Source organism: Alexandromys fortis, unplaced genomic scaffold, assembly GCF_014885135.2.
Source record: "Alexandromys fortis isolate MF-2015 unplaced genomic scaffold, M_Fortis_MF-2015_v1.1 scaffold_99, whole genome shotgun sequence".
NCBI lineage: Eukaryota > Metazoa > Chordata > Mammalia > Rodentia > Cricetidae > Alexandromys > Alexandromys fortis.
Genome location: NW_026067982.1, coordinates 6,097,698 through 6,124,135, shown reverse-complemented (window position 1 = coordinate 6,124,135; position 26,438 = coordinate 6,097,698). Strand labels below are relative to the sequence as shown.

Sequence of the window (26,438 nt, the reverse complement as noted above, 5' to 3'; positions counted from 1 at the left end):
CTCTCTCCCTTTAAAAAAGCGGCTATTTCCTCTGCTCGCTCTCTTCACTTCCTGCTCCGCCGGAGACTAGACTCCCTTCCTGGTTGTGCGGATGGCTGTTGTCTGGGACGGTGATCTGTAAGTTTTCCCCTTTAAATAAATAACACCCTATTAATCATAACTCCAAACTGGTGTGGCCTTGTTCATGACTTACGCCTTAGAATGTTGTATACACAATAAATAAATAAATTAAAAAAAAAAAAAAGAGTTGGGGATGATAGTGGAGACAGCAGGTTCAGGAGGGCAGAGTTCCCATTTTTCAATTTTGAGGTGCTAGGGAGTGAATCCAAGCTCAGGAGGTGAGTGGGGCAGTGCTCAGGACAGGCCTGGGAGCTGCAGGGTATCTCGACTCCCCACTGAGCTGGATCTTAGCCCCCTAGTCAGCAATCTCTCCCCAAGGGAGTGCAGCCAGAGCCCAGGCAGAAAGCTTGTAGTCCAGTGTACTTCAGTGTTGAGAAGTTGGGGAGATGGGGAAACCAGCAGGCAGACTGGAACCACAGCCAGGAAGCCAGCAGCAGACAAACTGCAAGGCCAAGAGGAAATGTTTTAAGGAGGTGGAAGCTACAACCCACGACAAATGCTGCTAATAAGTTGTCACGTGAGGACGGTGAACTAACCTATGTTTAGCAACATGGAGGTCACTGACTGGCCACAGCAGTCGTGGTCTAGTAGGAAGTGTTGGTCTGTCTGCCGTGTGTTCAAGTGAGGATTGGTAGAGAGGAGCTGGGTGCTGGGGTAGGCAGGGTTAAAAACTGCTGATAACCTGCATCTGGGTTAAGAGCTCCCCTGTATATCGAGGTGCATCCTCTATGGAGACACAAAACCAGACTCATTCTCTAGTCTGTCTCTGGTGTGTGAGGACAACAGTAGCTCTTTCTGCTGCAATGTCAGCTACTTTGGAGCCTGGCCCTAGAAGTCTCCTGAGAGTTCTTCAATGCCCTTGCCCCTTTGGCTGGAGGCAGCTGCAGGTAGCCTTAAGGGAATAACAGAACATCTTCTGTCCCTCCCTAGTGTCCTCTTGAGAGGACAGAAATGACTTCCTTATGCTAAGTCGCTTGGCAACCCTAAGCAAGCACCAGTGCACCTGTACTGCAGGTAAAGCCCGCCTTCTTGGAGAACTCAAGCCCCATCTCGGGAGTTCAGTCTTAGCTGACTGGCCCAGAAATGGGATCGTGTAAATCCTCTTGCTTCTCCCAGGACTCCATGACTGGACAGCCTTGGAGGCTGAGGGTGTGTGGTGGTGTGGATCCTCTGAAGGGTATGATCCTATGTGCTGAAGGGAACAAACAGGAAAGGCCTAAAGAAACCCCAAAAGATGGGGAGAGGCAGAGAACAGGATGATGCCAGCCCCCCCCTTTTTTTTTAAATAACAGTGAGCATCAACAGATGGTCTTGAACTCACAATTCTGCTTTAGTAGATTTTCAGGGTCAAATTCTGTCTATTTTTCTTGACACCTATCACTGTTAGCACATTCCTTTTGTTTGTTTGGTGCTTCAAGACAGGGTTTCTCTGTGTAGCCCTGGAACTCACTCAGTAGACCAGGCTACTACTTCCCAAAAGGTCTACCTGCTTCTACTTCCCAAGTGCTGGGATTAGAGGCCACCCAGCTTTTCTTCCCTTTTATTAAGACAAAGTCTCATGTAGCCCGGAAAATTCTATGTAGTTGGGGATGATCTTGAACTTTTTTTTTTCTAAAATTAAATTATTCATTGTTGTGGAACATTATTTTAACTATGTAAAGGTGTGTTACATTTGTTTCTCCTCCACTTGTTTAACTATGTGAAGATTGTTGTTCTACCTTTCCTGCCTAAGGTGCCTGACTGGTCTAATAAAGGCTGAAAGGTCAATAGCTAGGCAGTGGAGGGATAGGTGGGGCTGGTGGGCAGACAGGATAAATAGGAGGATAAATCTATGCTTGAGAAAGAACAAGAGAACAAGGGAGAAGAGATGCCTGGGACCAATCATCTGACACGGAGTAGGAAGTGCAGAATGAAAGGTAAAAAGTCCCAAGGCAAAACACAGATGAAGAGAAACAAGTTAATGTAAGTTATAAGAGCTAGTGGGACAAGCATAAAGTCAAGCATTCATAACTAATAAGTCTCCATGTCATGATTAGGGAGCAGGATGGTGGCTCAAAAGAAACCTGCCACAATTCATCTTATTTATGTGTCAGTGTTTTGCCTGCATTTGTATCTATGCACCACTTGCCTGTCTAGTGCTCTTGGAGGTCAGAAGGCATTGGATCTCCTGGGACTGCAGTTATGGATGGTTGTGATCCACCATGTGGGTGCTGGGAATCAAGCCCAGGTTCTGAGAGCAGTGAGTGCTCTCAACTGCAGAGCCACCTCTCCAGCCCCTTGATTCTGAACTCTTGACCCTCCTGTCTTTATCTTTCAAGTGCTGAGATTACAAGCGTGCACACCACCACATCCACTTTTACAACTCGCTGGAGATCAAGCCCAAGGCCTCATGCGTGCTAGACTAGCACTCTTACCAAGTGATTTATACCCTCAGCGCTCAAAGTGTTTCTGCCTGTCATTTCACCTAAATGAGCCTCCCTGGAAAGATAGCCGTTAAAACAGCAGTGCACATTTAGGACTCTGTCCTAAGGAAATAGTACACCGTTGGTCAAGTGAACAAAGAGGCAGTTCACTGCAGGTACAGGGGTACAGCTTGGTGGCAGGGTGCTTGTCTGGCATGCACAAAGCCCAGGGTTCAACCCCAGAACTGAAGAACAAGTAAATGGAAATCTTCACTGCAGAGTTGTCAATCTCAAAGAAAACGACAAAATGCTCGTCATTGTGGGACTGGCTGTCTATCTACTCATCCAATAGAGGCTTATGTTGAGCACTCACTGTGGACAGAACAGTGCACTGGGCATTGAGAGCCCATCAGTAAATCAACAAACCAAGCTTTTGCTCCCACGGACTGTCAGTGTGGGCTGGACAACACCCACATGCACACTTAGGCCCAACAATGAGCTGCCCAATATGCGTCCTGGGAAAGAAACTTTGGTCCTCTCCAAAGCAGCAAGCATTCTTGACCACTGACAAATCTCTCCAGGTACTCCTGTTCCATTACGTGCCCTTTGTGTTTTCAAGATGTTCATCTAGATTTAAATTATGGATGTACGTGTGTGTGCACATGTGAATTATTTATTTCTCCTTCTACGCACACACTGGCAACGTTCCTACTTCCTATTGTCTCCCTGGCCTGGCATTCAGAAGGCACTCAAGGGACACTTGCTGAACAACCAAGTGAAGGACAGAGGCTATCTAGGCAACTGCTCCACCCCTGCAGTTCCAGGAAGAAGGAGCACAGGGTGCAGCCGCTCTCTGGGCTGAACTGTGAGAGAAAGGGATGCTGGCTGTGCAGAGCGAGGCTGGTCAGAACTCACCCGCACAAAGGACTGCTTCTCTCCACAAGCCTTGCATGTCCATTTGAGACTCTTTTTCACCTACGAGGAAATTTTAGAAATTAGAGCTCACACAACTGCATACAACTAGATGGAACTGAATCAGAAATAACTTAGCTGTACCACCAGCCCTGAAGGTAGTATTTTAGGTGAGGGGTGGGGATGTACTATTTAATAGGTGGGTGCTGGGAAAATTGGTCATTTGTATGAAGCAAAACCCAGTTAGATTTTTCACCTTAGGGTCCAAAAAAGAAGGGAGGGAGGGAGAAAGAGGAAAAAAAAAAAAGAAACAGAGGGGCTAGAGAGATGTTTCAGTGGGCAAAAAGAACTTGTTGCACAAACATGAGGACCTAAGGTCAGATCTCAGCACCATGTGAAAAACTGGATATAGCCACATGAGTCTGTATTCCCAGGACTGTTGAGGGTGGAAACAGGACCAGTGGGGATTGCCAGCTGCCAGCCTAGCTCCAGGTTCAGTAAGAGACCCTGTATCAGAGAAATAAGGAGGAATGACATAGCAGAACTAATGTTTCCTTCTGGCCTTCACATGTGCGCGCACACACACACACACACACACACACACACATTCTCTCTCTCTCTCTCTCCAGTGCTCAGTGGCAGCTAGCATAACCAGGCTCTGGAATTAATCTCCAACAAGGAAAAAAAAAATCCATAACAGAGCTAGAGATATGGCTCAGTGGTTAAGAGAACTGGCTACTCTTCTGAAAGGATTCAAGTTCAGTTCCTAGTTCCCATGTGGCAGCTCACACCTGTCTGTAACTCCAACTCCAGATCTAACATCCTCTTCTGGCTTTTGTGGGTACCAGGTTGCACGTGGTGCAGACATACATACATGTAGGCAAACATTCAAACACGTAAAATAAAAATCCTTTTTTGTTTTTTGTTTTTCAAGACAGCGTTTCTCTGTGTACCCCTGGCTGTCCTGGAACTCGCGTGTAGACTAGGCTGGCCTTGAATTGAGATCCCTGCCCCTGCCTCCTGGGTGCTGAGATTATTGCCAGGCAATAAATCTTTTTTTTTTTTTAAATAAAAATACCAAAGTTGCTTGGTGAAATATCAAGAAATGTTATGCTTAACAATACAAAGAGATCTGAGCTGACTCATAAGGCTGCTGTGACTGGCATAGCATGGAGTCATAGATGTGTAATTGAAGTACCTGGGAGGCTGAGGCAGGGGGATTAGGAATTGTGGGTCAATCTAAGGTAAATACTGAAATTATGCCTTTAAAACACCTTCAAAACCAAACCAATCCCTCTCCAACAACAAAACCACTATCAGCAAGACTATGGTTGAGACTGGACATATAGCTTAGGAGTAGAGAACTTGCCTAAAAAGGCCAAGCAAGGCAGCTTGAGGTACAAAACAAAACGTTTCAAAGAAACACCAACCACTGTTGTGTTTAACTAGGTATCAGTGGTGCAGGCCCCAATGAGCAGAGAGGTGACTATTTCCCCAGAGATGAAACTGCAGACAGAGGCACCAAGCTACACCCAGACACACCCATGTCAAATGGGTATCCAAACTTTTGGGTTTTTTTTTTTTTTTAAGTTTTTCTAGACAGGGTTTCTCTGTAGCTTTGGAGCCTGTCCTGGCACTAACTCTTGTAGACCAGGCTGGCCTAGAACCCACAGAGATCCGCCTGCCTCTGCCTCCCCAGTGCTGGGATTAAAGGCGTGCGCCACCACCGCCCGGCCCAAACTTCTTATATAGTATCCAGGTTTGTTTTGAGATAGGATCTCTAGAATTCCTAGTTGGCCTCAAACTCGCTAAAGCCTCCTACCCCCGGGGCGTGCATTGGCACACCTACAGTAAGAGGCTCTTAGGCAGTGTGAATGCTAGACAAACACCCCACCTAAGGAACAGCATCCCAAGTCTAGAGTTTCAACTGTCCACTCACTGTAATTAAACCGGGAAGAGCCATGAGTGAGAGGCTAGGTTCTACATAAAGGAAGTTCCTCCTCAACCCGGGTTCGTGACTGACCGCTGCTAGGATCCACTAGAAGCCGCCTCAGCAGAAACCATTACTGTGGTTTCTACAACGACCACGCAAAAAATAAAAACGATACACAAGGGGCTGGGCGATAGCGCGCCCACAGTCCGGTGTAGAACCCTTAGCAACAACAAGAAAAAGAAACAGACAAAATGGCCAAAGACACTTTGTAAAATGACGGCGAAGAAGCACAGCCCTCAGCCTCACTGTCACTTCCCAAGGCCATACGAGACGCAGCCCGCCACATCTCGCCCACCATCCTGCGAAGAAAAAGGGGGAGGCAGGCGCCCACCCCACCTGATGCGCCTGAAAGAGGTGGCAGCTGCAGCACCGCAGGACCCGAGACTGCTGAGAGGGCGCCATTCAGGCCTCAGTCTCCCGCCGAACGTTCACACTCCGCGTGCCCGCCCAGGCCCCGCCCACCCTATGACGGTTCCGGCCCCTCTAGCCGCAGCACCACCTCGCTTGCTCCAGCGCGTCTCGCAGTCCCTCCAGACAGCGTTGGCCCCGCCCTTGCACTCTCTGGGCCGCTCTAGCGCTCCCCCATCTCGATGGTCACTGGGGCCGCCATCAAGCCTCAAAAAGAAACCGGTGTTCCTGTGTTTGGACTTCTCTAGTCTTTCACCTTGGCCCTCTGATTTCGAGCAGTGACGATTGTTTTCTGTCTTTCTGGGCCATCAGCTGTCACCTGCCTCCTTTGCCTGCATCCTTCTCCGCCCCTGTGAGGCAAAAGGGGCGTGAGCGCTGTAGCTGGGGTTTGCAGAACATTTGAGCCAGGGTAGGTTAGTCTTTGAGCCAGACTCCGAAGATGCCTGAGAACAGATAATTCTGCAAACACTGGCTAGGTCCAGCTGGGAACGAGAACAGCCCTATGCTTCAGCCCCTGGACAAAGCTTCACTCTGGAAGTCAGAGGAGTAAAAGTCACACGGGTTTTGTTTCAAGGCCCACCAGCCAGCCAGACACTATAAACTATCTTTTGTTTTGTTTTACATTAAAGCTGGTGCGTGACCGTAAGCTCAGCACTCACAAGGTGGAGGCAGGGGGATGACAAGTTAAAGGTCATCTGCTAGAGTTTGAGGCCAGCCTGGGATGGATACGAGACCCTCAGTGTTGTAAGAAAATGGATGGAAATAATAATATCTGTATTATTATATGTTATAGATATTATATATCTGCATCTCTATATATTTATATGTTCTTTTTTGTGGTGGCGAATTTGTAAATCCAACTTTCTGGTAATTGAAGTAACAATAAACATTTCTTGCATTACCCTCCCCCCCCCCAAAATCCTGCCCGTATCATTTCTCTGAGGCAGTGACTGGAAACTGGCTTTCTCTCTAATCCCATTGCCCATTCCTGCAGTAGGAACTAGACATGATGTGCCCCTGACCACATCTGTCACACTGACCCGTTTAGAAACTCATTTTTTTGTTGCCAGGTGGTGGTGGTGCACGCACGCTTCAATCCCAGCACTCGGGAGGCAGAGGCAGGTGGATCTCCATGAGTTTTGAGGCCAGCCTGCTCTACAGAGTGAGCTCCAGGATAGGCTCCAAAGCTACACAGAGGAATCCTGTCACAAATCCCACTCCCCAAAAAAGGAGAATAAAAAAATTCAGGGTCAGTGGGATGGCTCAGTAGGTGTCTTAGTTCTACTGCTGTGAAGAGACACCATGACCAAACCAACATTTTTTTTTCTTGGTTTTTCAAGACAGTTTTCTCTGTGTAGCAATGGTTGCCAAGGCAGTTCTTATAAAAGAAAACATTTAATTGGGGACTTGCTTACACTTTCAGGGGGTTAGTCCATGACTAGCATGGCAGGAAGCATGGTGCAGGCGAGCAGGCATGGGCCTGGGAGCTTTACATCCTGATCCACAGGCAGGCAGAGGAAGAAATGGGGTCTGGTATGGGCTTTAGAAACTATTCCCAATAACACACCTCCTCCAATAAGGCCACACTTCCTTGATGTGGGATCCCCCTCTGTATGCTGTGAATATGTTTTATAACCATTGGTTAATAAAGAAGCTGTTTGGCCTATGGCAGGGCAGAATACAGCTAGGCAGGAAAACTAAACTGAATGCAGGGAGAAAGAAGGTGGAGTCAGGCAGGTGCCATGTAGCTGCCGAAGGATAAAGATGCCAAAACCTTACCACTAAGCCACAGCCTTGTGGCAATACACACAGGTTAATAGAAATGAGTTCATTTAACATGTAAGAGCTAGCTAGGAATAGGCCTAAGCCATTGGCCAGTGTTGTAATTAATATAGTTTCTCTGTGATTATTCGGGTCTGGGCGACTGGGAAACGAAACAGCAGTCTCAGTTTATACTTCCTTATCAATCAAACAGTTCTACTACCTGGGAACTAAGTATTCAAACATATGAACCTATGGGAGCCATTCTCAAACTTCCACAGTGGGTAAAAGTATTTGCTGTTAAACCTGACCTGAGTTTAAGACCTACACTGTGGAAGGACAGACCCAACTCCTGTAAGTTGTTTCCCTGCACCTCACATGCTCACTCATGTGTGTGCTTGTGCACACATACACACACAGATTAAATAAAGGAATGTGTGTATGCATGTATATAGTTGTTTGTTTTTCGAAACAGGACTTCTCTGTGTAACAATCCTAGCTATCCTGGAACTCACTCTGTAGACCAGGCTGACCTCGAATTCACAGAGATCTGCCTGTCTCTGCCTCCCGAGTGCTGGGATTAAAGGCGTGTGCGCCACCACCGCCTGGTTTACTCATATTTTTCAAACCATCAATTTTGTTGGGAGATCAATGGCTGCTGGGGACTGGGAGTTGGAACAGGGATCTATTATAAGTGGATCCTAGGTATCTTCCTGGGGTGATAGAAGTGGCTCAGAATCGTGTTGAGATAACTCTGCAAGTTTACTAGAAATCACCAACTGTAATTTAAACAAATTTAAACATCTTTATTTCATATGCGGGGAATGGTATGGGTAATGGCGGTTCTGCTTCGTTACTCTGCATGACTCCCTTGAGACAGGGGCTCTTACTGAACCTGAAGCTGGCTATTTGTCTGAGCACCAGTACTGGGGCACAGGTGGGCATAACAATGCCCAGCTTTTACATGGCTGTTGGGATTAACTGAAATAATACCTAATGCCATCTTATTTATTTTGGCTCTTTGAGGCAGATCTCAACATGTAGCCCAGGCTGGCCTCAAGTGAAGCAATCGTTTTGCCCCATTCTCAAGTGCAGGACTACAGATGTGCCGCCACATCTGGCACTACCACATCTTTAAAAACCCCAAGATTCATTTATTATAGAAGCGAGAGCAGCTCACGGGCAATGGATGCTTATGATCCGCTTCTGCTCCCCGAACAGAGCCAGGTTACCTCATAGCTGAGTCCTACTCTGGCTCAACCCAGCAGGTTCCCCTCTGGCCATGTGTGGCTGTGAATCCGAGGGCTGACAACTTGGAGTGGTCCAGGCCTGAGGATACGTCTATTACACTGCACACACCTTTGGACATTGAACCTAAGACCTGTGACCACCGTTACCATACACCGCGGAGGGTCTTGCAATTCCCCCACTTACTATGGCAGCCAGGTACCCTGAATGCCCAAAATGCTTGCTGGGCCACACGAAGGCACCGCACACGGCGTTGCTTTCTCTTTCTTTTAGGGATTTATTAAGGCATTGAGCACAGTGTGAGTTTTAGCCAACTAAGATGAGGGCGAGGGAATAGAGGAGGACCTGAGGGATTTCGTAAGTTAATGACATGGAGGAATGGAAACCTCATAAATTAGGAGTATAATGCAAAGCTTCTGCCAGGACAACAGGCACCGAGTTCCTCAGTCCCAAGACCATGGCTCAGGCTGACCAACTTCAGAGGGTGCCTAGAAGTTCCAACTTTTGGAGCCCAAGCACATGACCAAGTGACAACTGGTAGCCAGGCCACGTGGCTGTAGGTCTTTCCATAAATGGAACAACTGGTGTAGTGTGTGCATAGCATGGGTTTGCAGACCAAGAAACAGGCAGGGGCAGATCCAAAGGCCTCTAATGCTATGGAACGGCAGGCTCAAGGCAGGTTCTCCAGGCTCCCAGCCACAGGGAGGAAGAAGGTGCCCTGGCCCAGGGGATCCTTGTAAGGCAACTGAGTCTGCATTGACCTGACCTTTGCTTCTGTGACACCCTGCTTCAAGAGCAGGTGTGTCTTCAAGGAGGAAACAGACAGGGATAAAGGGAGGAGACAGAGACCAGCTTCCATTCCACAGCTCAGCCTGAGACCCCAGGGGGCTCGTGGTCACTGGAGGTGCTGAACTGCCTCTCCACCTTCTTTTGGTCCTTGATCTTGAGTCTGATGTCCACCCTCTTCTCAAAGAAGTTCACCAGCACGGACTCTGTTAGGATGGAGGCCAGGATCTGCTCGAAGGAAATGCACCAGTCTGTGTCCACAGTGCCCCCGATACGTGAGGTGGCGGTAGGGCTGCAGGCTTCCCCTCCCACCAGCACGGTGTCATCTGTGAGGTCCTCACACTGCAGGGAGCCTGTGCTGACGACAGAGTAGGAGGACATGGACATGTCGTCTTTGGTTTCGTCATCAGACAAAAGTAGGGAAGGAGAGCCCTGCCCCTCGCCACTGCCACCCTCCGCTATCACATGACTGTCATGCAGAGCTTTCCCCAGATGAGTGTCCCCTGCCGCTGGTGGATGGCATTCCTGTGTTGGGTCTTGATGAGGTTTGGCTCTGGGTGGCTCATCCTCCTCTGTGGCACTGTTGTGGTCTCCACTGTGGGCACCGTTCCTGGGCTTCTTGGCTGTCCGGGCCGAAAATTTCTTCCCCACCTCGCCAATGCGGAGGAGAAGGCTGGCCACAGTGGCAATGGCGTGATACAAGTCCTGCTCCATGGGGTCTTCGCTAAACATGTTGTAAAGTGTCTTACACAGCTCTATGAATTGCTCCTTCGGGAGAAGGCCAGAAAGAAAACAGAGGTGGTTAGAGATGGGTACCTGCGCTCTTCTAAACCAACTGGAGATACAGGCCACTCTACTTGGTGCTGGGATTTTGATGGCACAAACCCATGCCTTACCTGGGTTAGGAAAGGGGAGGGCTCCACCAAGGCCACACAGTCCTTTCAAGGCCTTTCTTCAAAGCACACCCAACCTCCTCCCTTTCTTTCTTTTTTTTTTTTTTTCCCAAGACAGGGTTTCTCTGTGTTAACAGCTCTAGCTGTCCTGGAACTCATTTTGTAGACCAGGCTGGCCTTGAACACACAGAGATCCACCCACCTCTGCCACCTGAGTGCTGGTATTAAAGGTGTGTGTCACCATCATCCAGCCACGGGTTCATTCTTAATGCCTGTGTGTAAAAGTGCTTAGAATGCAGGACCTCCCCTAAAGGGCACAGGGTGAAGTCCAAGCGGATAGTTGGTTGGGTGTTTGTGAAAACATCACGGGCTGGACTTGGCCCACCAGAGTGTTCTTCTCAAGGTTGTGTGTCGAGTCCCTGCCTACTGGAAACTAACTTTCCTCAGTGCTTTATGGATACTGATTCAACCTAAGCAGGTGGTTACCATGGAAACACCGTCCTGTCCAGAAAGTCACTTTTTACCTATCTGGAACCATCACTAATGGCCATCAGGACTAAGAGGCTCTAGAGAGAGGGAAGCGAATTCCCACCCACAGGAGACTGCTGGTGCACAAGGAGCATGAAGCTGTCCAAGCCCCAAGCAGACAGAATTCTCTAGAAACATGTGCTGTAGATCCTGAAGGAGTCTACCTGGTTCATCTTGGGAAGGTCCTTAATGGTTTCCTTCTGGGCTTCTTTCTCCTTAGCCCATAATCGAAGGTAGTGTCGGTAGTCCGGAGGGCTGGTGCCCTTTTCCTCTTGGAGAGGGAGAGGGAGAGGGAGAGGGAGAGGGAGAGAGAGATTAATCTCCATCTGTTTAATAAAGAAAGACTGTAGGCTGCTCTCTGACCTCAGGTTACTTGGGTCCTATTTTAGGGAATGGTTAAAACACCCCCAAATACCCACAGGTCTCTCTTAAGTTAGTGGAAGTAGGTTGGCCCTACTTGATGAGGAACTCAAACCTGTCCTCCCCAAGGCTGGAGAGAGACTGCCCCACAGCAGTAGGTGAGCCGAGCTAGGTACTGAGCCATTGGCCCTTTGTCACCCCACACTGCCTGGGGAGGGATATTACAAGCAAGGGATTGCCAGGAGAATGGTCTGTACCTCTTCTTTCCTGGGCGTCCTCATTTCCACTTCCTTCCTGCTGCTCCTGTGCTGGTGCTTCTACATGCCAGAAAAGGAACAGAGAACATCTTTTGACTACGGACCACGAGGTCTTTACAGGTTGCATCTGTGGTTTTGCAGGCCAAGCCTATGGGGCTCCATACTGCCCTCCTGCTTGGCTGGTCCCAGGTTTAAACACTGCCACAGGGAGAGCTGGTCATGTTTTCACTCGGTTCCAGTTAAGGAACGCCAACTGCTAGAGACTTAGCTCAGCGTCTATGCTCAGCAAGCTGCAGGCCCTGGGCTCCGTTCCCAGCACCGCACACAAAGGCTACTTTCAACATGCTGCTTCCCAGCGAATGATGACATGCACTGTGGAACAAGCTTGACAGCAGCTAATGAACTCTGCTGCCAAAAGGTCAAAGCAAGGGAGCGAGTCCTCCTTTCCAAGACTGTCACGTCAACAGGAATTCTGTACAGGACCCTGTGTTCAGCTACTATTTTTGTTTGTTCTTTACATTAATTGATTGTGTGTGAGTATACAAGCCACAGTGCAGACGTAGAGCCCAGAGGACAACTTGTGGGAACTGTTTCTTTCTTTCTACCATGGGCCCTAGGGGCTGATTGGCAGCAAGTTCTCTTTCCTGCTGAGCCATCAGCTGGCCCCTTAGCCTAGTATTTCATAAAGTTCCACATCTGCTGAAGCCGGCACACACTGTGCTGTACATGTGTGAACATGAACCTGAAGTTCCCCAAAAGGTGAACTTCTCTGAGATAACGTGGCTGCTGGAGGACCCCAAGTGTTGACGTCAGGCAGATCTCAGTTCTGGACCATGTTGGGAGCAATGAAGAACAGGTATCTCCAGGAACCCTCTTGCCTCAGGGCTATGTGGGACCCAAGGACAGCCTATGTACCCCAAGCCCTCTCCTAGGATAAGCTTAGGGCATCCTGGTTTGCTCAGACCGAGTGTAACAGAAATTGCACTGACTTCTTTAACTTGAATTTTCTTTCCTTTTTTACGGAGGTTTCAAGTTCACCCTGAATTCAGTGAACTTGCCACACAGAGCAAGATGACCTCAAAGTCACAGAGATCTGCTTGCCTCTGCCTCTAAGAGAAGGGGTATACCACTCACTACTCCTGGCATAATTTGTATTCATTTTTTAAACATTAAGAAATTTATTTGCCAGGTGGTGGTGGTGTTTGCCTTTAATCCCAGCACTTAGGAGACAGAGGCAGAGGGTATCTCTGTTGAGTTCAAAGCCAACCTGGTCTACAGAGCGAGTTCCAGGACAGGCTTACCTGTCACACAGAGAAACCCTGTCTTGAAAAACAAAAAAAACAAAACACAAAAAAATCCATATGACATGCGCATGCCTTGTGCTCATGGAGCCAGAAGAGGACATCAGAGCCACTGGAACTGGAGTTACAGATGGTTCTGAGCTGCCATGTGGCTGCTGAGAATCAAACTCAGGTGCTCTGGAAGAGCAGCCAGTGTCCTTAACCACTGAGCATCTCTTCAGCCACTCTAAGTTATGATCTTGAAATTAGGTCATGTTCAAATTCACGTAAGTTTTCAACACTGTCTACAGGACAGTGGTAACTTGGGAGACACCATCCTACAGTGTCACTTCTTTATGTAAATCGCCCACCTGGGGAAATGACTTGTTTTTATCATAGTTTACCTACTTCTTTTTAATTACTTGGAACGGAATTTGGGGCTATCTGTAACCTAGGCAAGAGTTCTACCATTGAGCTATATCCCCAGACCTTATTCTTAAAATTAATTAAATACATTCTTTTTGTTGCTGTTAATGTTTTTTTGGGGGGGGGGGCATTTGAGACAGGGTTTCTCTTTGTGGCCCTGACTGTCTGGAACTTATTCTGTAGACCAGGCTGTCCTTGAACTCAGAGGAAAACTCTGCCTGCCTTTGCCTCCTGAGTGCTGGGATTAAAGGATTATTTGTTTGTTTTTTGATACAGGGTTTCTCTGTGTAACAGTCCTAGTTGTCCTGGAACTTGCTTTGTAGACCAAGCTGTCTTTGAACTCACAGAGATCTACCAGCCTCTGCCTCCTGAGTGCTGGGATTAAAGGCGTGCGCTACCACTGCCAGGCTAGACCATTTAATTTTTCAAACTCACCACGCAGCTAGGGTAATCTTGGGCTCCAGTTTCTCCTGCCACCTTGGCCTCTAGCTAGAGTATTAGGGTCGGGGGCATGCTCCGTTACGCCCCGGGTTCCATTCCCAACAGCACATGATGGAGCCCAGAATCTCACCTGTCAACCGAGTGCTCAAACACTGAGCTACACCCCCAGCCCTTATGGTCAGTTTCATATTACACATGACCAGCTCCACGGCCGAACCCCAGGCAGGGTGGGCCCAGGATGGCCTTTCACTTTGTCAGATACTCTCGGCAAAGGCTGAGTCCTAACAGGCACTCAACATGTATTTTCTGTAATGAGAAAACCCTGTGAACCCTGAAGTTGCTTCCAAGGCGAGTGTCTATCTCTCCCTCTGGCCTCCGCTCTCCCATCCTGTACCCGTCTCACATTCTGCATCCCTTTCCTATGAACATGAGGTTTTTGCATGTGGGTGTAGAGGCGATGCCCTGGGCTTGCTCCATGTCTAGCATGCATATGTGCATGCACCCCCATCATTAACCATCATGAGATTGCCCCCACCAGAAGTGGCTTGTTCTCAGGATTTATCCCCACAGGATAAAGTTTCCAAAGAGTCTCTGAGGCATGGAAGCTTCCAGGCTTCTGAGTAAAAGAAGACAAAGCCTAGAGGCAAAGGGGTCGCCCCTGCCCTCCAGGGACTGACCTTGTGCCTCCCAGGGCAGGAAAAGATCCAGATCTGAGGCCAGAGGAGATGCTGGAAGGGACAGCAGAGGATGCGCAGAGGGCAGAGGGAAAAGCCCAGGTCCAGGGAGACAGATGCAAGAGAAACAATGGGTGAGAACACCTACAGGGCCAACCCGGCCCAGAAGTGTGGCAGGGCCCTCCCAGGGAGCACCCCAGGGAGGCATGCTCCCTGAGCCCACAGTGGACTGCTGGCTTCCTGCATGGGGGCTGCAGACGCAGGGCTGGCTGTGCTAGGTGTCTCAGCAGTGACTCACCTTCTGAGGAACTATCCTCTGTGAAATAATGGGTGGCCTCCAGGGCTGACTCCGCCTCCTCCGGGATCAGAGCTGTGTTCCAAGAGGATGGGTCAAGATGCTGATTTCTTGTCAAAGCAGAAAAGATCACTTCCCCCACTCATGTCCCACCAGGCTGGACACCTTCTATTGTAACACCTGACATTTTAATAGGTGGTCACATTCTTCTTGTTTTTGCGACAGAGCCTCAGTCCATGGTACAGGCAGGCCTCTAATTCTCAACCCTCCTGTGGCAGCCTGCTGATCTGGGATCACAGATGTGCTTGGCTTACTAGTTGATTTTGACAATGTGGGTTTTTTTGGGGGGCGGTGCTGGGGATTGAACCCGAGGTTATCCCATATGTTAAGCTCTTGTGCTATAGCTGAGCTGCATCCCCAGCACTGATACTGTGTTTGGCAATGTGGTACATGTGCTGGGTATGACTATAATCCATACACCCAGCAGCCTCCCCCACAGGATGACCTGACTCAGCAGATCTCACTGGGGCATTTTACTTTATACTGCGTTTGTTGGTATTGGCCAACGGGAACCTGAGGTTGCAGATTCCCAAGGCTGTCTGTACATGTAACCTTACCATTCCTGTGGTATGGAGGGACCGGGGTTGGGCAGGGAAGGATTAACAGGACAAAGCACAGAAGGGTGGTAGGACCCGAGCATCCGAGTACCCGGATGAAGCAGGCTAAGGTGGCTCAGGTGGTGGGGGCGGCCCCAGTTCTCTGATGCTGCCCAGGTCTTTCTCTGCGAGCTAGCCTCATGGGAGAACAGGGCCCCAGCGTGCACAGTGAGAGGCTGGGGTGTGCGGCGTGTGGGGAGTGGTGAGTGAAGCCCTGCCATCTGACACTCACACAGCCAATTCTGAAGGGGATACTGTGTGTGAACTGCTCAGTGTGTGTGAACTGCTCAGGGGGGCTCCTAGACAAGAGAACTGGCAACCTGGGGTGCTTCCCCCAGTGGCAGCAGGGTACCCTGGGCCATCGTTTCATCTTTTAGATCTGGTTCCTGCCCAGGGAAAGCTCCTTCCTAGTTGCTCTCCCCATGGGCACTCTGGCCACACATAAAGGATGCTGGGACCACGAGCTGGTCAGCTTCTGTGAGCCCCCTCCCCTCAACTTAGCTCAGACCAGCCACCCACAGGACACATTCCATCCTAAGGACAGCCCCAGCACCACTGAGAGGCCAGAAGTGGGCCCTTGGCATGAGGCCTTGTGACAGGATCTGCAGGTGGCCTTGGCAGTATCCCAGGCTGTCTGGGGATAAACAGGAACCTTTGGGTAACAGTTACTCGAAGAACGAAGAGCTTAGGGCCCAGTTACACTGGCACCTCCTTCACAGCCTTCTGTGTGGACTCTGGGTCATGTTGCCCTGCCTGATGGGTTGAGTGCTGTTTCCAGGAGCCCTCCTGGAATCTTCCCGCATGCCCTTTCCTCATCCTCAGCCTCTGCTCAGACCACCAGCCACGGTGGACCTCAGCCCCAGACCCTCACTCATGCTGGGTCCCAGCGCCTCCCTTCCATCTAGCTCACGCTCCTGGCTACACCCATTCCAGAGGTATGTTGGTAGTTCAGTGGACAGAAAGGGGCCCAGAGAGGCTCACAGCAGGAAGCCTGAAGGCACTCACCTGGGGGCAGGTGCAGCTTGTACAGTGCTTTGAGCTTCTCTGTGAGGTCTCCATGGTACATTCCACCTGTAGATTAAGGCCAGGGAGGGGGGCATGTTTGGCAAGAAGGCTCCAGGGACACATGTCAGGCTGTGTCCCCATACCCTTCCTGTGGGTTTTAGTGTAGACTCCACAGTCTGGGACAGCCTGGGTCCTCCCTAGCCAGGTCTCTAGGAGGGCTCAGGCGAGCCCTGGGCCTCCTGCTTCCCTTGGACCCTATGGAAAAGCTTAGCCTTCTTTGGGGCCATATCCCCAGACTGATGGAGAGGGACAGTAGAAGAAACTGCTGAGCTTTAAGGCAAGGGCTCAAGGCTGCTCTCTGCTGGCCAAAGGAGGGACAGACACACTGGCTGGTGTCTAAAAGATAGGTGAGACACTCACTCATCCCTGTCACAAACTCCTTGAAGTTGATCAGTGAGTCCTTGTTTTGGTCCAGGAGGCGGAACATGCGACCTGCCAACACAGGCGTGTGAGAGCCACAGGCCCAGGGTGTCAGGCTGGCAAAGAGCTCCCGAAACTGGCTGGCATCGATCCGGTACTGCTCCAGGTAGGGCAGGCTGGGGTCCCGGTGGATGGCGGCTGAGCGGCTACCACCCCAATACTGGCTTGCCAGATGCTTGGCCTGCAGGGGATACCGTCTTGTGAGATGGCCTTTGGGGCCCTGGCTCTCAGGGTCACCAGGGTGCCCCTCCTGATCTGTCTACATCTGCAGCCTTAGAATTGATGCAAACTGGGCAGACACTCAGCTCACAGGACCCCTTCACGTTAGTACACAGCAGAAGAGCCAGACAGGGCACACGGAGTCCACTGTTCTGGCAGTGTAGGCCACCTTGGGAACTGAACCCCAGGGAGCTGGAAAGGACCACAGGAACTGGCAATATATACCCACAGTCTCAGCACTCAGGAAACTGAGGCAGGAGGATCACTTGACCTCCAAGTTCACTTGAAGTAAGCCTGGGCAACACAGAAGAAAACCCAGCTCAATAAAACACTTAACTACTTAGTCACCAACCAAACAACCAACAACCACAAAAACCAAAACCCAAAACAACCAGAGGGCAGTGTGGGACTCTCCTTTCCCCCAGTGTCCTTCCCACTCTTTGTAGTGCAGAAACTCAACTGACTCACCTGAGGGCGGGGATTACAAGGCTGCCTTGTTCATAATCACCCACTAGCACTGGTCTGGCAGCCCAAACTATCCCTTAGCCACAGCACCTAGGCTGAATCATCCTAAGGACTGACCGTGTCTCTCGTTAAAACTACTCGAAAAGAAGATTCTGTTTCCACTGGAGTCACTGAAGGCGTGACCCTGGAGCTGCTCAGAACAGTCCTGTCTGCCACTCTACAGGAAAAGCAGCCAGACATTAAGAGAGACGGAGCAGCGGCACGGGGGCTCAGCACCTTGACCGAGCTATGCCTGAAGCTGTGTAACTTTTCAGTTAAATGGTGGAGTTGGTTTGAATGTTTTTGCTATTGAAGAGTGCTTTGTTGGAGCTCAGTCACTAACCTGCTAGCTATACAGACGTGAGAACCTAACTTTGGTCCCTAGAACCAACACAAAAATGCTGGGTGTGTGGCTCAAGGTGCTTGCCACCAAACAGAATGTCTTGAGTTTGATCCCTGGAACACACCCACTCTCACAAGCTGTCTTCCGACCTCTATGCATGTGCCATGCACATGCACATACATTCACATAATAAATAATTAAATGTAATAACGCCATTAATCCCAGCACTCAGGAGGCAAAGGCAGGCAGATTTCTGAGTTTGAAGTCAGCCTGGTCTACAGAGTTCCAGGACAGCCAGGGATATGCAGAGAAACCCTGTTTCGAAAACAAAGAAAACAAACCCAAACCAAAGCTGCATGTGGTAGTGTGCACTTGGAGTAGCATGCACTTGCTGTGAGGAGCAGGAGGAGCCCTGGGGTTCACTGGCCGGCCAGCCTAGCAGGTGAGCTCTTGGCCAGTGAGAGACTCTGTCTCAACACACACGGCAGATGGTCCCAGAGGAGCGACACCTGAGTGTGCATGCTACACACCGTCTACAGTAACTGTGACTAAGGACAACGGATTTCCCGGCTAAGGGCTGCTGTGCTGAGGACATCCTTAGCAGATGAGATGGGAACTCTACCCGCCCTTGTGGTTGGCTGTCACCTTAAACACCATGTAAAGATCCTCCAGCTCTTCAATGGAGAAGCCAATGTCCCCTGGTATGGCTCGGACCTAGAAGGAAAGATGAAATGGCGGTACTGGAGGGTCCCAAGTTCCTGCCGTCATACAAACAAGATGCTTGCTCTGGGAGTTCTCATGTGGATGGGCAAAGAGTGTGATCTGTCTTCTGTCTGTCACCAGTGGCCAAGCACATGAAGGAGGGTCCACAGTGGAGAGGATCCCTTCTGTGCTCACCCTCTGCCACCACCTGCCACTCAGCTCCCACTCCCTGGGCCTGTCCTGGGGTCGGCATTAGAAGGGCTCATTCTCTCCTGAAGGACCACTGAGGGATGCAGGTTGACGGACAGCCACTTAGCTCCAACCACCGACAAGTGTCCTATAACTTGTCAATCAGGTCTTTTTTACTTCAGTTAGTCAGGGTGGGTCATGTCTGTTGCTTGTGAGCATGCCCTATAACCCTGAAGGGAGGGGTGGGAATATGGAGGTAAGGTAAGAGGTCCCCGACTCCACGTAGACAGAGATCAAGAACAGGTTACACAGAGCATGGAGTGGCAGGGATGGTACACCCCCTGCAGGGAGAAGGACAAAGGTTTCAGAGCAGGGTCGTACAGCAAGGCAGGAAAGTGGAGGGTCACTGTCCAAGACAGAGGCGAACCTTACAGCAAAACCAGTCTGGGAGGACTTAAACCACGGCCGTGGCCTCAGCGTGCAGTGTCAGGGACAATTCCCACTCAGTGATCATGGTCTCTCCCTACCTCCCCAAAGTAGTACCCACGCTGTGGGATTTCAGGCCCCCACTGCATCCTGGCTATGACACAGGTACCAAGGCAGGGCAGGGATAGGGCACAAACTGAACCCTGCACCCTGCTCAGGGAGGGGTGGGCCTGGAGGGGGGACTGGGAGAAGTCATTCACTCAGGCCGGCCCTGTAGCCCCTTGCCACAGGTTACCACTGCCTTCGCCAGTGACCATACCACGCTTCTCTTGGCCGTGTCTTCCAAGGACTGGATCACCTTCAGCCTCTGCTTAAACCGCATCTGTTCAATGTCGTCAGCCCTCAGGCTGCTGAACTTCTGCAGGCCAAAGGAGAATCGGTGAGACCAAAGGCACAGGGTGAAGTCCCAGCCAAACCCCAAACCAAAGGCCCTGGGGGACAGCTTGGCCAGGCTAACCCTGCTGGAAGCTGACCTCGTAGGACACTTTCAGGAGGTCAAAGATGTCCACTTCTGCAGGAGGGTCATCTCCACTGGTCAGCAAAGCGTGCAGGTGTGGGACAGGTGGAGAAATGCTTTGCCTGTTGACCACATTGTCCAGGTATCTGCAAACATCAACAGACAACAGTATAGTTCCCCATCAGCCACAGCCGAGCGCTGGGGCAGAACTCAGACCTGGGAATCCTGAAGGAAGGTGCTGGTGTGTCTGCTGGGGCATCTATTGGGCCGGAAGCTCCCATCAGGGTAGCAGAGAAGATACCTTGCTGCCCACTCACGCCTGAGCACTAACCCCGCGGATATCAGGCTGTCTTCTAGTGGCCTGTGGATTCCAGAGCCTACCTAGTTTGGGGACAATGTGCTCCCTCTCTGGCCATGAAGAACCATACAGTGCACAGTTTTTCTAGGGACAGGGTCTTGCTCTGGTCGGAGGCCTTGATGTGCACTGTCTCCTGACCTCCGACATGGGTGTCACCATTAGATCTGCGCTCTGGGTCAGTTCCCCATGACCACAGAGCTGGGTGGCAGCCTGTAGCCCAGGATACTCAGGCCCACTGGCCTCTCCTGTTTGCTCCCAGCTCTCATCGTCTTGGCAGCACCTTGTCCACTAGGACAGTTGTCTCCTGCCCCTTCTCATCTCTCGACCTAGGCTGGTACTTGGAGCATAGCCCAGGATGTTGACTGAAGGCTAAGGAGGGGAGGAGCTCCGCTGCCAGCTCCCTGGAAGCAGGAGTAGCACCCAGCACGGTCACCTGCCCAGCACGGTCACCTGCCCAGCACGGTCATGGCCTCGCCCTCGTCACTGCAGTCCAGGAGCTGATCCATGTTGGCGTCCAGCACAGCCAGGGCCACCTGCAAGATCACCTTGATGCCCTCATAGAAAAAGCAGTCAACAATGACCACAGCACTCTCAAAGGGCATGACGCTGAGGAAGAGGGTCAAGAACCAAGACAGCGAGATGCTGGAGATCACTCCCAGCTCCTGCATCTTCTCTGACAGCCGGGGCAGGATGTCTCTCGTGAGCTCTTCAAAGATGCCTTGGTCTACGAGGGCTCCTGAGGAAGGCACAGGAGGCTGAATATGAGCACAGATCCAGCAGCTTGAGCAGAACCCCCGTAGAATCCCAGGGCCCAGGGTACAGGGACACTACCTGGTTCCTGTCCAACCTCGACCCTGCCAGCTCTGCTTACAGTGAGGGCCAGAGGGGTGTGCATATGTAGAAAACAGAAAAGCAGCTTTGTAATCATTCTTTCTATAGCTTCCAAACCACGGTGTGAAAGGAAGTACTTGTCCCTTGGCATCCATGCAGTTGTTTCTAGCATTCTCTCAGACACCAGCATTTCCCGGTGCTTAGGGCAGGGGAGGCACAGTAGCTTCTCAAAATAGACGCACACCCTCCTGACTGCTGTGGTTTACTTCTGGATGATTCCTAACACCTACTACAGTGTAATACTACGAACACCTATACCGCTGTTATGTCTAGGGAAGGAGAAGAAGGGATGGATCTGGGTGTGTTCAGTATAGATGGAGTTTCTTCTGTGCATTTCTGGTCAGTGCTTGGCTGAATCCACAGACACAGAACCTACGGATACAGCAGGCCGACTATCGTGAAACGCTGATTTTACCCTCCTAGAAATAAAAAAAGCAAGCAGGGGTTCTGTCTACCTCCTAATGATGTGACTATATGGAAAGCTAAAGGACCCCACTGGGGACCCTAGACACCAAACAACAGAGGACAGCCAAGAGCTAAACACAGGTATGCTGAAATAGATCAGTAAGCTTATATTGTTTTAAGGACACAGGTTTTACTGGACACAGAGTAGACTGCACACTCCAGTTCTGGCATTTCTATAGCAAAGAGACGGGAAAGAGGGCGGACCTCTGGGCTCCAGGTGGACTTTGAGAACCCACGGGATGTGTGCTGTCCTCTGACTCTCACCCTGGCCATCCCGGGAAACCCCATTAAGTCTAGGTGGGAGCTGGGGCCTGGAGGCAGAGGGCCGGGACTCTGTGCTTGCTTCTCTTCTTTCTGGCATGACCTTTCTCAGTTTCTAGTCTGTAAGGTGGGAACTTGCATGATGGCTTTGAGGTGTAGGGAAGAACCAGTGGGAACTTTAGGGGACAGACTACCAGGGGAGGGGTAGCCACACCTATGTGGTGCTCCTGAAGAGGTGGAGGCTCAGGCAAGGGAACCCTGGGGACACTCACCCACTACCCTGGTGTTGTAGTAGTCGGGCAGCATGCGCTCGCACAGGGCCACCAGGAGCCAGAAGGCTTCCTCCTCACTGCCATAGAGCAGGAGCACGGAGGTCACGATGTTCATTGCCTGCCAGGTAGAGACAGTGGGGTGTGTCTGTTTCACTCTGCTGGCCACAGAGCAAAGTGGTCTGTCCCTTCAGGAAGATCCAGAACCCAGCAATAACAAACAGTCCCTGACCAGGCCTGGGAAATTTGCCAACAGGCCAATTTGCAAGAAATCAATGAGACAGAAACAGCCAGCCAGCTCCATCAAAGTGGGTCAGAAGGCATTAGGCAGTGACATCAGCTAACACTTCTGAGAGGTCTGGGTCAGGCTGAGGTGTGGGGTGTGTGGCCAGAACCCTGTCGTGGGGAAGAGTGCACATACAACATTAGTTGATAACAAGGAGAAGCTCTGAAGAGGGCAACTTATTTTAAGAGTTATTTCAGGCCGACCTCCTGGCCTCCACGAGTTGGTAGCATCATGTAAGACAAGGGTCTTACAGCAGCTGAGCTTTAGGAAACCGGTGTCCTTGAAATCCAGACACAAGCAAAGGCCAACAGAAAGCCATCTGACAAGTTTAGCAAAAGTCCATAGATTCAAAGACAAAAGCCAACAGAAATGTAAATCAAAATGTCAGCGAGACAGCACACCCATGTCTGTAAAGCCAGCAAGTGTGAGAGGGGAACCGGACCCCCGTGAACCACTGACTGTAATGACATCAAGTGCAGAACATGGAAGCTCCTCAGGTAGAACACAGAACCCCATCCAGAAATCTGGGTTCACAGCCAATGACCGGAAGGCAGAGAATGGAACAAGCACTCATACACTGAAGTTCACAGCAGCTTCATATACAATGTTACAAGGAACTCAAAGCGTCCATTAAGAGATGGAAAGAAGCTGGCAGTGGTGGGACATCTTTAACCCCAGCACTCGGGAGGCAGAGGCAGGAGGATCTCTGAGTTGGAAGCCAGCCTGGGCTACATAATGAGTTCCTATACTATATAACGAGTTCCTGGGCTATATAACAAGTTCAGTTCAAAAAACAGAAAGAGGGAGGGAGGAAGAGAGGGAGGGAGGATTAGCCAGCCTTAAAAAGGAAGAAGATTCTGATTCACGCTGCAATGTGATAATGGCTCTTAGGGTCTATAGGTGAAATGCCAGATGCAAAGGATAAATGCTGTGTGTGAGGTCTCACTCAGTGCCTGTGGCTCCTCCCAGCACTTTTCACCCCGCCCCCTACCCTAAACCTCTCCCTCCCAGGGAGCCGGCTTTGCTTCCTTCCCCCAGCCTCTGATCCTCACAGCACTGACCACAGTCATTTGATCTTAGTCTCCTGGTCCTCTCTCTGTTCCCTGTCTCTCCTCTTCCTCTCTCGCTCTCCCCCACTCTCTCTCCTCTCCTGGCCAGGTTTATTCTGCTGGACCAGATCAGTCTGGATCTTTCCAGATGCCTTTGCTTGTGCTCTCCTTCTTATCTACAATAAACTGTCTCTACCTTACACAGGAGCAGGCACGTCCTCATTTTCTCACTCAGTATGGTCACACTCACACGGTGTGCAGAAACTCACATGGTGTGCAGAACAATCAGACTCTGAGGCAGAAGGAGAGTGGGAAAGGGGGAGTGAGAAGTTAGTGTCTGACAGGACAGTTTTAGTGTGGGGAGATGAAATGCTTGGAGCCGACGGCCGCCTAACAGTGTGTATGTACTTACTGCCGCTGAACCACACACACCTTAGAGGAGCTAAAATGCTAACTTTTGTTTTATGTACGCTGTTCCATACAGACAGAAAAAGACAGCTCTGCTCAGGCAAGGAACACAGAGAGGACAACTTACTGTATGGCAACAGGGCCATTTTATTCTTTAAAAAGAGAATGCGTATGGGTGTCCATGTGCTGGTGCCTGCGAGTACAGAGCCTGCGCAGGCCAGAGTCGTTCACTCTTCTGGAACTGGGGCCACAGGCAATTTTGAGCTGCCTGAGGCGGGCACTGGGAATTGAACTCAGGTCCTCAAGAAGAGCATCACTCTTAACCTCCAGCCATCTCTACAACCCCTTTTCAAACAAGCTGTAAAACCAGTGTCTCACTTAGCTCAGGGTGGCCTCAAGCTTCCCACATAGCTGAGGGCGACCATGAATTCCTGACCCTCCTGCCTTGATTTCTCAGGAGCTGAGATCATAAGCTACTAGATCTTTGTTTTTTGAGACAAGGTCTTGCTTTGTGGCCCAGGGTAACTTTGAACTTGCAGCAATCCCCTTACATCATCCTCCCACGAGTGAGGATCATAGGCACAGGCCATCATGTCTGGCTAAGCTATAGCTTTTCTGGGTTAGGTTCTTCCTCAAGGTATGGACAGGATCATGAGTGTCTCGAGTCACCACAGGCTCAGACCACCAGCACTTGCCCCTGGGAGGCCATGGTGGGAGATATTATCCCCGGGGTCCCCCGCTAAGCCTCATTACCTGGCAGTAGCCAATAGTAGGGTTTCGGAACGCATAGGCAGTCAGCACTCGCCGAAGCGCAGCAATTCCAAGCTCATTCTGGAAGGCAGGGTGCTCGGGCATGGAGCGGTGGAGGTCTCGCTCGATCTCCTCAGTAGCCAGGCTGTATTTCCCCATGGACTTCTCCACTAGTTCAGCGTAGTAGCCAGGATGGGTCACCATCTCATTCCAGGCCCCTGGGGAGACACGGGTGGCAGCTGTCTTTCTTTTCTTTCTCCTAGTTCTTGGCCAACAGTGACAGGGCTGACTGGAGACACAAATGCCCCACGGGAGAGTGAGAACTTTGAGATCAGCTGCAGGGTGTGAGGGCAAGTTTCCCTGGGGACAGCTCTAAGAAATTCAAATGGCCTGGCTTCTAAAACGCCCAAGTGGCCAAAGGTATGAACGCTGTCAGAGTTTGTCCCAAGGGAAACCGCCTGTCAGGGGACCTTCCTGCCTTCAACTGTGCAGTCACCCACTGACAGCACCTGCGCAGACACCTGCTGCTCTGGGCTTGAGCCCTTATGTCGCTGAGGTCCTTACTTCCAATTCTCTGAGAGCTGGCAGTCCCCTTCTGTCTGGCTGACTTCAGGAGGCTGGCTCAAGGACCAGAGGAACTGGCCTGACACAAGTCTCCCTTTGATGCCAGGGATGAACCGAAGGCCTCATGCAAGTTCAGGACAAGCTCACCCAGTCACACACAGAAAGCTCTGTGGGCTAAGAGTGGCTGAGTCAAGGCTGGAAGCACTCACCGGAGAAGAGGAGCCAAAGCTCCCCGCGGAGGCTCTCGGGGATGCCCTTCAGGACCAGCTCCCGGGTCTTGGCTGTTCGGTACATGCACATGCCCCGCCCGTACTCAAAGAAGTGGATGCTCCATGATTCCTCCTTCATCTTCTCCTTGGCCTGAGAGAGGGAACGTGAGGGTGGAGCTGAAGAGAGTCTCGGTGCTGAGGCACTGGTGGCAGGTCTTCCACATCTCAGCAAGGCTAGCAGCCTGCTGTGTGGAGAGCTGCTACAAGCTCAGACTTCAGAGTCATGACAGCAAAAGAAGGTATGAGGACTCAGCTTGCCTCCCCCTCCCAGCAGGAGAGGGCCATTCCTGTTAGAGGCCCAGGGTTCCTGGGGAAAAGCACCCCCCAACACAGGGCAGGCAGAGTGTCTGTCCCCAAGTCTTGGGTACACCTGACACTGTCCAGTGTAGACCAAGAGGGTACGCCCAGCCTGTTAAGTCATGAGGGATAGTGCTGGCCACAAAGGCCTAGCCTAGAGGTGGCTCCAGCCTTCCTCCTGAGGTCTCAACTCAGGTATAAGTTGCTCAAGAAGCACCGGTGCTCAAGGCTTACCCCTTTGGCGCCAAGGTCCTCCATGGGTGAGTTTTTTTGGAATACTTTTAGCAGGCCCTGGGAAGCAGTAGGAACCTCTTGTGTATTGAAACTCGGAGGGCTGCTGAGGGGAGAGGATGGGTTGGTGGGTGGTTCTGGTGCCTCACGAGGAGCTGGGAGAGACTAGAAAATAAAAGAGGGAAAGTGCCTAACTGAGCTGCCCAGGGCCTCTGATGTGCACACCCACCCAAAAAGCTGAGCAAAGATGCCTCCGTGGGTCAGTGGTGCCAAGAGAAGGCTACAGACAGGGCACAGCCCACATTTCCTCTCTGTAAGGCTGAAGCCAAAGCCACCCACATTAGCCAGCTGGGGCCTGTCACAGGCAACTGGTTCTTCCTCTTGGAACTTGCATCCTGTGACATTAAGCATGTAGGCTAGCTCCACATTTTCTGTGTGTAGACCAGAGGACAACCTGTGGGAGTCAGTTCTCTCCTTCCACCGTGTGGACTCCAAGAATTGGAACTCATGTCACC

At 50.8% G+C, this 26,438-nt stretch overlaps 2 protein-coding genes across 3 annotated transcripts in view; both read right to left on the bottom strand.

Moving 5' to 3' along the window:
- The window catches only part of Mrnip (MRN complex interacting protein), a 25,710-nt gene extending 19,823 nt beyond the window's left edge, over positions 1 to 5,887 (bottom strand). The window contains exons 1-2 of the mRNA XM_050158617.1: positions 5,764 to 5,887; positions 3,438 to 3,497 (exon numbers count right to left, since the gene is read on the bottom strand). Coding sequence (XP_050014574.1) covers positions 3,438 to 3,497; positions 5,764 to 5,829 — 126 coding nt within the window. The 5' untranslated portion in view covers positions 5,830 to 5,887. The remainder of the gene's footprint in view (positions 1 to 3,437; positions 3,498 to 5,763) is intronic.
- Positions 5,888 to 8,381: 2,494 nt separating this feature from the next.
- Tbc1d9b (TBC1 domain family member 9B) overlaps positions 8,382 to 26,438 on the bottom strand; it is a 38,585-nt gene continuing 20,528 nt past the window's right edge. Inside the window, exons 8-22 of one of the 2 annotated variants that reach the window (XM_050158602.1) lie at positions 25,927 to 26,088; positions 25,336 to 25,486; positions 24,566 to 24,780; positions 22,073 to 22,190; positions 20,634 to 20,919; positions 19,842 to 19,971; positions 19,628 to 19,726; positions 18,637 to 18,705; positions 16,866 to 17,106; positions 16,446 to 16,511; positions 14,788 to 14,859; positions 14,493 to 14,543; positions 11,669 to 11,728; positions 11,216 to 11,322; positions 8,382 to 10,398 (exon numbers count right to left, since the gene is read on the bottom strand). In XM_050158602.1, coding sequence (XP_050014559.1) covers positions 9,712 to 10,398; positions 11,216 to 11,322; positions 11,669 to 11,728; positions 14,493 to 14,543; positions 14,788 to 14,859; positions 16,446 to 16,511; positions 16,866 to 17,106; positions 18,637 to 18,705; positions 19,628 to 19,726; positions 19,842 to 19,971; positions 20,634 to 20,919; positions 22,073 to 22,190; positions 24,566 to 24,780; positions 25,336 to 25,486; positions 25,927 to 26,088 — 2,514 coding nt within the window. In that variant the 3' untranslated portion in view covers positions 8,382 to 9,711. The remainder of the gene's footprint in view (positions 10,399 to 11,215; positions 11,323 to 11,668; positions 11,729 to 14,492; positions 14,544 to 14,787; positions 14,860 to 16,445; positions 16,512 to 16,865; positions 17,107 to 18,636; positions 18,706 to 19,627; positions 19,727 to 19,841; positions 19,972 to 20,633; positions 20,920 to 22,072; positions 22,191 to 24,565; positions 24,781 to 25,335; positions 25,487 to 25,926; positions 26,089 to 26,438) is intronic. The other variant, XM_050158603.1, reaches the window with a different exon arrangement.